The 12,888-nt window shown below is 35.7% G+C and overlaps 1 protein-coding gene across 1 annotated transcript; it reads right to left on the bottom strand.

Annotated features, from left to right (window-relative positions):
* Positions 1–10,810: 10,810 nt before the first annotated feature.
* Positions 10,811–11,766, bottom strand: LOC125139924 (polymeric immunoglobulin receptor-like). The gene is made up of 3 exons (XM_047806107.1): positions 11,402–11,766; positions 11,025–11,339; positions 10,811–10,948 (listed from the first exon to the last, which is right to left on the bottom strand). The coding sequence occupies exons 1-3, from the start codon at positions 11,703–11,705 to the stop codon at positions 10,863–10,865; spliced, it is 705 nt and encodes a 234-aa protein (XP_047662063.1). The 5' UTR covers positions 11,706–11,766; the 3' UTR covers positions 10,811–10,862.
* Between the last annotated feature and the right edge of the window lie 1,122 nt (positions 11,767–12,888).

Here is a 12,888-nt window from a genome sequence, read left to right on the forward strand (position 1 = left end):
TGAAAAGGTTTTATTTACTGTTAAGTAACAGCACTGATGAGAAATTGTGGTGATGATGTTCATTAAAAGTGCTAAAAGGTACTAAAGGCACTGAAATAAGACATAAGACACAGAACTAACTGTGGGAACAGTGGTGTCATTGCTCCTCTCTCTGATCCTGGTTTGATTCTCTAACTCTGGGATAGAGAATTAATAAAAAAATAAAAATAAATTTACACATAGTCAACTGAATTCAGTATTTATTGAATTGTATTCAATTAAAACAATAAATAAATGAATGAATAATAATAATAATAATAATAATAATAATAATAATAATAATAATAATAATAATAATAATAATAATAATTCTCGGGTCGGCCACGACTGTGGTGCCCTTGAGCAAGGCACCGAATCCCCCCCAACTTTTACTTCACATTATTGTTATCATACATTTGTGCCACTAGAGGGCACCATCACCTCACCTATATTTACATTTAATTCTTCCTAATCTTTACACTCATGTTTTGTGTACATCTGCGGAGCTCAAACTTTTTCTGCTAACTTTGGCTGATTTTCAAGCCCCATCTGTCCTCCATCACCCCACGAAATGCTGATGAAATACTCCAAGTTTACAAGGTCTAATTTATTGAAATATCAAGTTCTAAATCAATAAATTCAAACAGCATGAAGTTCCAAAATAGAAGAAATAAAAGTGCAGTCGTGTTTCACTTTATGTTGAGTTAAAACACACATGGGTCTGGGTTTTGTCGGGGTTTTTGGTGTTTGTTTGTGGTCCATGTCACACATTTAGACACTGATGTTGTTATGCCCACTACATACACTACTGCCTCTCTATGTGAAGGTTTTTAAGATTGTTCTGTTGTAAATATCTTCCTAACATTAAACTGTCATTTTCTCACTATTTTTCTTTTCGGTGCCCTAAACAACGTTTTACTTTAAATGCTTTACTGGCACATTGTTTATGGTTGCTTTGAGCGTATTAAATTTATTATTAATAAAGAAAAGCATTAATAAAGATAGACACAAAAACATCCTTTTCCCTGTCATGCCTTTATTCCCCACTAGGGGGCGACAATAAGAACCGCGGGACTACAGGGTTCAGAAAGCTCATAACCAGCCATCAACATTATCTCCAGAGGAAAAAGACAAGTGATATTCATGACATGACAGACAAATACAGTGTAAAGGCTCAGACTGTAATAACTGGTGAGTTTACAATCAGTGTATGTGACTTTCTTCCCCTCTGTTCTCCTGTTTTCTATTTGCCCACAGATTCTAGGTGCACTGTGTTTGACTCCTGACTGATTTATCTGACTGTCAAATCTTTGAATCTGTCCTCTGGTTGTATGAACACTGTATTATATTTAATTGTGTTGAATTGATCCAGTGAATGGATCTCAGACCTGCGCATTTGAAATAATAGAAGAATGAGAACTAATTTAAAACTACAGACACAGCAGGGACACTTACCACATTTCTTTCTGAGCATACAGATGATGATGACCAGTATCACCAGTGGCAGAAGAAGGGCCACCAGGTACCAATGGTTCAGGGTCTAAACCAAACTACTGACAAACATTTGAAGCATTATTTAGCACAGACTGGCTGAATCAACTGCAGTGAAAATATTCATTAATTCAGTTCATCATTAATCATCATGCATTAATAATCCTTCATCATCATCAGTATTTAAATATCCTATTGGCATGTTCTCTAGTTAGGCAGAAGTGTAAAGTGTCAAACTATTACAACATTTACAAATAATTTAAATGTTCGACTTTAATAAAGTACTGTACCAAGAGCACATGTAGTTATTTCATTACTTTATACCTGTGGTGTAAATTGTCATAAAATATAAAATTATATTAGTAGAAAATTTTCTTTCCTAAATCTGGTACTCATTGATTTCATGTGTATTTACATAAGATCATGTGACATGAGAAAGATTCAACAAGCAAGAAATTATCATGTAATGTTCACATGTTTGTCTTTGAATAAAGCAACACATGTACATGTCTCTAAAATTGCAGAGAAAAACATCATGGTCTAATGTGTTCAACATTTTCTGCAAGAGAGAATAAAGATGTGTTTGTACTAACGTGGTTTCATTACGTTTGTGAACTGATGTCACAAACACTGTGGGTTAGAAATTACTCACATTAGAAACATGTGTTAAGATGAACTGATGATGAACTAATTTTCTTCTAAATATGTAAATCTGATGTTACCTGAATTGTGCTTTGAGTCAGATCTGTTTACAACATTTGGATAAGTGGTAGAAAATGAATGAATGAATGAATGAATGAATGAATGTTTAATACATAGAAAAAGAAAGTAAGTCTGGTCACTTGAAATATTTTTCTTTCATTCATATACTGTACATTAGCTCATGGTGATTGCCTCTCAGACAGATTTATATCCATTTTTTATGATGTTTATTTTTCACATCACTTCCATCTTTGAAATGGTTAATGAATAAAAAACGAGTAAAACTGCAGATGAAAACACCATGCCTAAATAACATGAAGCTTTCCTACTGACGTGTACGTATTGTCTTGGTGAGTGTTTGTAGTCAGTGTTGTAGTATTTGATGTAGTGACTGTTGTCAAAACAAAGTAAAATAATCAGTGTGATTTCTCTCTCATCATTTGTTAAAGTTGATCAGTGTTTGTGATAATACCTGGAGGTGGATCACCGACACTGATGTGAACAGGAACCTGCAGATCTCCTGCACTGCACCAGTACCATCCAGCATCACTCTTCTTCAGTCTGCTCATCCTCACACTGAAGTATCGTTTCCCATCATCACTGATGTACACTGCTGAATAGCGGAATGTTTTAATCCACACTGTGTAGCATTGTTCATCTATGAATCTGCACCACTGCTTCTGTGTATTCTGATACTCAGCAGAATAGAGACACTGGACTGTGACGCTGCCTCCTTGCTCCAATCATGACTTCTTTTTAATAATATGTACTTCAATATATAGAATTGGGGAAGAATTATGAACTAATTGTGAACAGAGCAGAAACTTGATGTGAATCTTGTGGTGATCAGTGGGTCAGTGCTAGAAGATAAGAGGAAGTGTGGTGCAGTGAGTGGTGTGTTAAGTACTTTGATTTTAGAGGCTGATTTTGTAGACATGACTCAGTGTCTAAATCTGAAGTGTGTGGCTACTAAAAGCCAGTATGGGGAGAAAAATAGCAATGGGGTGGTTTGGGAGAACATAGGAAGGTTTTAAACAAGTCATGCAGCTGCATACAGGATCAGTTGTAGAGGTGGAATGGTTCTCAGGGGCAGACCTGCCAGGAGCGAGGTGCAGTAGTCCAGTGTCGACATATATCAAGGGACTGAACAAACACCTGAGTGGCCTGACATTTATCATAGAGACATTTAAAAATTCAGAGAAAGGGAAACTTTTTTGTACTAAACTTTATTGTAATCAACAACTCAATGTAATATTCCTTCACACAATGTTAATAGATGAATGAATGCAGTTATGATTTTTTACAGAAAAGGTCCATTAACTAAGATAATACTTTTTGATGGATGGATGGATGGATGGATGGATGGATGGATGGATGGATGGATGGATAGATAGATAGATAGATAGATAGATAGATAGATAGATAGATAGATAGATAGATAGATAGATAGATAGATAGATAGATAGATAGATAGATAAATCGATAGATCGATAGATCCAACATTCCTGCTTCTTATATTCTCGATGTCACCAAGATCATGTCCTTCAGTTGTCTGCGATACAGAACATCTCTGGCTCTCTGAAACAGAAAACACACCAGGGGTCAATCACAGTGTGTATTACAGCTCACCAGGTTACACAGAACAATAAAGAGATGAGAGATAAACATGCATCCTGTCATTGTGATCATATCTTAATAATAATTATATAAAAATCTCTGATGAAATTTGATTGGTTGATTATAATGTTCTAGAAATATCCCAGTCATCATTATAAAGCTGCTATTGAATTAGATCAATGATACAGTATGCAAAGTTTGTTTTTTTGTTTCTTGTTTGTTTTTGTTTTTTTTCTTTCCCTCTGCAAATACAGACAGCTATTAGGCTGTAACTCTGCTCCATCAGTGTAACTAAACTCTTTACATTACAGTTGTCTGAGTGCATTAGGCCTGTGGCTGCCATGTTCTGTTGTTATTGTTTTATTTCAGTTTTATAAATTAAATCTCAATGTGTTTTGATTACTAATGAGTTTTTAGTCAAAATACAGGGGAAATATTCCAGAATTTGTTCACAAAGTTCTTATACATCTTTTTGCAAATGTTTAAATTGAAGTTGGGAAACTGGCTTGCAGTTTGGATTGATTGAGAAATCATGAGTAAAATAGTTTAATAGTTTTGACCTCAAAATGCCACTTTGGTGCTTTGACCCATATAATAATGGAGATTATGGGCAAAGCATAAAAACATTTACTACAATAACTCTTCATAACTGAGTGTGTGTGTGTGTGTGTGCCCTGCGATGGGTTGGCACTCCGTCCAGGGTGTATCCTGCCTTGATGCCCGATGACGCCTGAGATAGGCACAGGCTCCCCGTGACCCGAGGTAGTTCGGATAAAGCGGTAGAAAATGAGTGAGTGAGTGTGAGAACTACACATAACACCATCACCCAAGGTGTGTGTGTGTGTGTGTGTGTGTGTGTGTGTGTGTGTGTGTGTGTGTGTGTGTGTGTGTGTGTGTGTGTGTGTGTGTGTGTGTGTGTGTGTGTGTTTGTGTGTGTGTCTGAGTCAGTAGAGACAGATGAGCATCACTGACCAGAGTGATTAAATAGCTAATAGGAAATAGCAAAACTGTATTATTTATTTGTAAAAAATGAAAAAGAAAAAAAGAAAACCTCAAGCAAATAAAACAAACTCTGATTTCATTACACTTTAATAAAGAAGTACTCTTACAGTAAACATAGAATTATTAGCAGACTCCGTTATCCAGAGTCACTTATACTATACATCTGAGCACTTGAGTGTTAACAGCCTTTCTCACAGGCCCAGAAGTGGCAGCCTGTTATTGGTGCTGGGATTTGAACTCACAACCTTCCAAGCAGTTGTTCCACTACCCTCACAAACTGTCAGCTTAAGTACTGTAACCAGACGACATGTAGTTATTTACTTCACATGTTTTTTTGTTTATTTTTTGCAAAATAATTTTTCATTATTAGTGATCTAATAATTCTATGTATGAATAAAATCTACACATTTGGTTACAGGGGTGTAAAATATCTCAGTACTTACAAATGTTATGGATTGTTTTTTGTGTGATTTCCAGGCAGACCTGAATGAATTAAACATAAAGGAAATTACATTGAAAGGATGCAGCACTGAAAGCCATGTTCTAAGAAGGCCTAAACCTTTCCCTTCAGGCAGAGCTCATCTCCAATACTTTAAATTGCCAAATGTATCTCCAAAGATGCGTCAGTGTCATCTGTGCATACGGCTCTACCTTTACTGTGGTCAAGCAGGTCATTGCTGTTCAGCCTGTCCTGAGAAGGCCACTCCATGCAGTACTAAGGTGAGCCCTGACAATTGCCCTTTTAGTGTACAATTACAAATGTACAAACTCCCACAAAAGTTTCACCACAGCCCCTATTCTACGACAGCCAGACCCCAACCTACCGTTTGTTCCACATTACAGTACGTACAGTTCTGCATCATCCTGCACATCATTACATTCACCACTCAATCATTACAGCTAAATTATTGCATCTTAAGCAAACATTAAAAACATAAATGTTTCAAATTGTTATCAGACATTTACAGTATAAGCAGCACTTTGCGGGTTATTGCATTTATATGTAAATGTAAGTGCATAAGATGAATAAATATGTTAGATGTTTATTTTTTTAATTTTTTAAATTTCAATATAGGCATTTATGCTCCAGTGTTATATACTGTATGTGAGACTCTGTGGAAAACCCATCACTGGCTTGTAAGAATAATGACAGAACTCACTTTGCCATAATTCTTGTAAAAAAAAATTAAATCAGGTTATGTTTAAGATTCTATTTTTCTGCTTAAAGCTTTGATGTTTCCACTTTTACGACCCATAAATATATGGTATGATTTTAGGTTTAACAAACACGGTGCTACAATACAGTCAGACTACAGACTAAGTGAGATGTTCTCCCACAGTGATTGGTCTGTTCATCATTACAGGGTCATGAGCCTAATCCATTCAGATTGTGCTTGTGATCCGTTATCTTGAATTATTTCCTTAATTATATAAAAGAGAAGCATTTCATCTTAGATGTTTATATACAAATAGTAAAAATTTCACCATGTGATGTGTTTTCCTAATCATCACTCACATTAACACTGGCTTCACTAGGCGGTTATAATAATAGCGTAGCATAGCAGTGTGTAATAATTGCATGCTTTAATTTAAAATCAGAAGATATTTGTCCTGCACATGAATTTTTATGCTCTTATAATCCATAAATGGTGTGTGTGGTTTGATTTTAGGGTTCATATTGGTTTAATAGCCAGCTTAACAAACACAGTGCTACAATACAGTCAGAATCTAATCCATTCAGATTGTAATCAGATTCCAGCACAGTTTATCAGAATGTCCATGCTGCTTGTGCTCCATTATCTTGAATTATTTTCTTAATTATATAAAAGAGAAGCATTTCATCTTGGATGGTCATGTAGACATAGTAAATTCCACCATGTAAAGTGCTTTCCTAATCATCACTCATATTAACACTGGCTTTAATAGGCGGTTATAATAACAGCGTAGCATAGCAGAGAATAATAATATTCGTTCATTCATTCAGTTTCTACCGCTTATCCGAACTATATCGGGTCACGGGGAGCCTGTGCCTATCTCAGGCGTCGTTGGGCATCAAGGCAGGATACACCCTGGACGGAGTGCCAACCCATCGCAGGGCACAAACACACACACTCAATCGCTGCATAATAATAGCATGCTTTAATTTAAAATCAGAAGATATTTGTCCTACAGGTTTTTACTCATTAAGTGTTGTGGGTTCTGCAGTGTGTTATGTTGTACACTAATGTATTTAAGGACTGTAGACCATGTGAACAGAAATGATAAGAGCTAATTACAAATTAAATGAAAGTACAGAAGAGAATAAGTGAAATTTGATAGCTACAGTGAGGAAACTTTTTTTTTCCTGAATAACGGAGGGTCATGTGACTGTGATGTAAGTCTGTGGAGTGAGTGTGGGGCATGTTGTCCTTGTCCTGACTGGGATTTTATCTGTTAGGATGTTGAGGATGGACACACGACCCAGTAGAGATCCCTGAGGCCCCACAGCCAGTGGACAGTAAGTCATCCTCTAAAGAGAATAAATACAATCGCGGTGTGAAAGGTTTGTAATTTTACTTTACATATTTGAGTGGGTTAAGTATACATTTTTAATCACAAACCTCTTACTGGTAAACCTCATAGCTGTAAAGGGTCTCATTAGTGACATCATTTGGAGAAACCTAGAACAGGATATGAATAAAGTCCCTGGCAGGTTAGTGAGTACAGTGTTTATTATGGATTTATACACATAGATCTGTAGCTTGGACTGAACTGGAACAGACTCCATTTAACAGAATTTACTCATTTTAGAAGTAGTGTTTACAGAGCTGTAGGTCACATCCTGCTTATAATAATAATAATAATAATAATAATAATAATAATAATAATAATAATAATAATAATAATAATAATAATAATAATAATAATAATAATAATAAGGAAATTGATGTAGACTTGGTCCAGTGGATTGCTATCTTTACCTTTGGCTTGCTTTTAGCCACAGTGCTGTATATAATGGAGTCTTCATCTGTAAAAGTAGCCTGTTTTTTACTCTAAACCACACACACACACACACACACACACACACACACACACACACACACACACACACACACACACACACACACACACACACACACACACACACAAAAGTACACTCACAATTTTTTTTTTTAAATTATTATAATTCTAATTCCAAGCATTTTATTGTTACTACATGAAGTGAAATTCAGAGATTCTTGGTTAGAAAAAAAACAATCACAGGAGTGCTTCATACACTTTAAACAGACTTTATGAGAGATTGCATCATCAGAGTATAAATACAGAAACTAATATGAAACCCAGAACAGATGAAGACAATAGGATAACAAATCAATAATAGAAATATGTAGAATTGGATCAATGGATTGACATCTTTACCTTTGTAGCCACAGTGCTGTATATAATCGAGTCTTCAGCAGTACAAGTGGGCTTATTCTTAGCCTAAACCACCAAGAACAACAAGAACAACAACAATAATCATCATTATCTTCATTTAAATGAGGAATTGTACCAATGTATTGATCTTGCCTTTGGTTTAGAAACAGTAACTGTGCTGTATACAATGGAGTCTTCATCAGTGTTCGCCTGTTTCACACACACACACACACACACACACACACACACACACACACACACACACACACACACACACACACACACACACACACACACACACACACACACACACACAGAGAGAGACACACACATCTCTTTATAAAGTATTATCATTAATACAGTTTATTAATCCTATGATTCACGTTAATGTAATCTGAACTCACTTTAACCTATTAACATATTTTATTTATTTTCATTTTTTTAATGTTTTTCTTTATTAAAAAGAAACTGCAAAATATGTAAAATGTTAAAACTGCTATCCCTCTGGGGTATGTTTGTGGCCAGATAATGAATGTTTTAATTTATTCTTTCCTGTCCTGAAAACAGTTGTAGGATCTCTCAGTCTGAAAAGATTTTATTTACTGTTAAGTAACAGCACTGATGAGAAATTGTGGTGATGATGTTCATTAAAAGTGCTAAAAGGTACTAAAGTCACTGAAATAAGACATAAGACACAGTACTAACTGTGGGAACAGTGGTGTCATTGCTCCTCTCTCTGATCCTGGTTTGATTCTCTAACTCTGGAATAGAGAATTAATAAAAAAATAAAAATAAATTTACACATAGTCAACTGAATTCAATATTTATTGAATTGTATTCAATTAAAACAATAAACAAACAAATAAACAAACAAATAAATAAATAATACATCTGTGCCACTAGAGGGCACCATCACCTCACCTATATTTACATTTAAATTCTTCCTAATCTTTACACTCATGTTCTGTGTACATCTGTGGAGCTCAAACTTTTTCTGCTAACTTTGGCTGATTTTCAAGCCCCACCTGTCCTCCATCACCCCACGAAATGGTGATAAAATACTAGAAGTTTACAAGGTCTAATTATCAAAATATCAAGTTCTAAATCAATAAAAATCAAACAGCATGAAGTTCCAAAATAGAAGAAATAAAAGTGCAGTCGTGTTTCACTTTGTCCATGTCACACATTTAGACACTGATGTTGTTATGCCCACTACAAGCATTAATGAAGATAGACACACACAAAAAAAAGAAACCTGCGCCCTGTCTTGCCTTTATTCCCCACTAGGGGGAGTCCATAAGAACCGCGGGACTACAGGGTTCAGAAAGCTCATAACCAACAATCAACATTATCTCCAGAGGAAAAAGACAAGTGTTATTCATGACATGACAGACAAATACAGTGTAAAGGCTCAGACTGTAATAACTGGTGAGTTTACAATCAGTGTATGTGACTTTCTTCCCCTCTGTTCTCCTGTTTTCTATTTGCCCACAGATTCTAGGTGCACTGTGTTTGACTCCTGACTGATTTATCTGACTGTCAAATCTTTGAATCTGTCCTCTGGTTGTATGAACACTGTATTATATTTGATTGTGTTGAATTTCTTGTTCATGAGCCTCCAGTGAATGGACTTTTACATCTCAAACCTGCAGATTTGAAATAATAGAAGAATGAGAACTAATTCAAAACTACAGACACACCAGGGACACTTACCACATTTCTTTCTGAGCATACAGATGATGATGACCAGTATCACCAGTGGCAGAAGAAGGGCCACCAGGTACCAATGGTTCAAACTACTGACAAACATTTGAAGCATTATTTAGCACAGACTGGCTGAATCAACTGCAGTGAAAATATTCATTAATTCAGTTCATCATTAATCATCATGCATTAATAATCTTTCATCATCAGTAGTTAAATATCCTATTGGCATGTTCTCTAGTTAGGCAGAAGTGGAAAGTATAGAACTATTACAACACTTACAAATAATTTAAATGTTCTACTTTAATAAAGTACTGTACCAAGAGTACATGTAGTTATTTTATTACTTTATATCTGTGGTGTAAATTGTCATAAAATATAAAATTATATTAGTAGAAACATGAGAAAGTTTCAACAAGCAAGAAATGATCATGTAATGTTCACATGTTTGTTTTTGAATAAGGCAACAAATGTGCATGTCTATAAAACTGCAGAGAAAAACATCATGGTCTAAAGTGTTCAACATTTTCTGTGAGAGAGAATAAAGATGTGTTTGTACTAACGTGGTGTCATTACGGCTGGAAACTGATGTCACAAACACTGTGAGTGAGAAACAACTCACATTAGAAACGTGTGTTAAGAAGAACTGATACACTAATTTTCTTCCAAATATGTAAATCTGATGTTACCTGAATTGTGCTTTGAATCAGAACTGTTTAAAACATAGAAAAATAAAGTAAGTTTGGTCACTTGAAATATTTTTCCTTCATTCATATACATTAGCTCATGGTGATTGCCTCTCAGAAAGATTTATATCTATTTTTTTATGATTATTTTTCACATCACTTCCATCTTTGAAATGGTTCATAAATATAAAACATGTAAAACTGCAGATGAAAACACCATGCCTAAATAACATGAAGCTTTCCTACTTACGTGTACGCATTGTCTTGATGAGCGGTTGTAGTCACTGTTGTAGCCACTGTTGTAGTCAGTGCTGTTGTCTTTGATGTAGTGACTGTTAACAAAGTAAAATAATCAGTGTGATTTCTGTCTCATCATGTGTTAAAGTTGATCAGTGTTTGTGATAATACCTGGAGGTGGATCACTGACACTGATGTGAACAGGAACCTGCAGATCTCCTGCACTGCACCAGTACCATCCAGTATCACTCTTCTTCAGTCTGCTTATCTTCACACTGAAGGATCTTCTCCCATCATCACTGATGTACACTGTGGAATTCTGGGATGTTTCAGTCCTCACTGTGTTGCATTGTCCATCTTTAAATCTGCACCACTGCTTCTGTTTATTCTGATACGCAGCACTGTAGAGACACTGGACTGTGACGCTGCCTCCTTCCTCACCTCTCACTCTGCTCTCCCTCACTGACAGATCTGAATAAATAGGCAGTAAATGAGTGGTGTAAGGGAATTTATAACAATTATAATTCTGACTCATTTCGGTTTCTTATCTTGACTAACCGTCAGGTACAAATAATCACGATCATCCAGCTGCAATTCATCCCCAATTTCTGCAGCACACCAACCCGTTCCAGACTCAGAGACAGAGTTCAGTTCCACCGTCAACAAATTCTGCTCTGGATGATCAATGACTGATGGATTTCCACTTGAGTTTGCATAGGCTACGATACTGCAGCTAGACCAATAGTACCCTTTGCACCAGAATTTACTGTTTGCTTTGTACTTCTCATCATAAAGACATGGAATAGTGACAGATCCTCCTCTTTTTACAGCTACATTTTTCAGTGTCCTCATGCTCTCTACCTCTGCAAGCAAGCCACATTAGGAAGCAGTATTAGTGTTACTCAGATACTGAATCAGGATGATTAAGAACATTCAGGAATCACTGTGTCACTAACAGCCACTGCTCCATGACAGGAAATAAATAACAAGAGCTTCTTTAACCCTTTAGAAAATGAAGGATACCCAGACAGTAGTTCATGTTCAAGTTCAAGTTTATTTATATAGCACATTTACAAACAGCCACACGGCTGACCAAAGTGCTTCACAGTGCGTTTGATATTTCAGATACACTTAAAAAATACACAATAAGATAGTACAAGAAACTAAAATAAGAATTATATAAAAAAAATAAAAAAAATAAACTCTTCCTACTTGTGACTGACGTTAATTTGTACTAGCTGACTTCCTGGTTTTTTTCTTTTTTTTATCTCAAACTGTTACACCCTCTAAAAAAGGCACAAATAATTGAATGTATTAATTGAGGTACATTTTTAAATTAAAGTCAGTGTTGAATACGTTACAGGTAATAACTGCAAAAAAAAACACACTCAGAAAGAAACTTTGCCAGCTATTGACACTAAACATTAAGATTATAAATCATTACTCGTCCACTTTAAACCTTCTATAAGCGCAGACTGGTCACATGATCACATTTTACACAGAGGGGTTCATCATAGGGAATCATTTGCATTTGTTAAGTGACTGATGTCTCTGGATCACATTCACATGTTCACATTCTCTATTTTATGTCACCACGATCACGTCCTTCAGTTGTCTGCGATACAGAACATCTCTGGCTCTCTGAAACAGAAAACACACCAGGGGTCAATCACAGTGTGTATTACAGCTCACCAGGTTACACAGAACAATAAAGAAACAAGAAATGAACATGCATCCTGTCATTCTGATCATATCTGAATGATAACTATGTGAACTCTCTTACTGTATAATTTGGATAAGATCAATGATACAGTTTTTAATTAAATCTCAGTGTGTATTGATTATTAATGAGTTTTACTCAAAATATAGGAAAAAAATGTAATTACCAAAAAATCATCAGAAAAAAATTGTTTGACATCAAAATGCCATTTACAGAGCCTTCCTCGCAGGCCCAGCAGAGGCAGCCTGTTATTGGTGGTGGGATTTGAACTCACAACCTTCCAAGCACAAACTACCCTCATAAACTGTCAGCTTA

This window comes from Tachysurus fulvidraco, chromosome 22, assembly GCF_022655615.1.
Source record: "Tachysurus fulvidraco isolate hzauxx_2018 chromosome 22, HZAU_PFXX_2.0, whole genome shotgun sequence".
Lineage (NCBI taxonomy): Eukaryota > Metazoa > Chordata > Actinopteri > Siluriformes > Bagridae > Tachysurus > Tachysurus fulvidraco.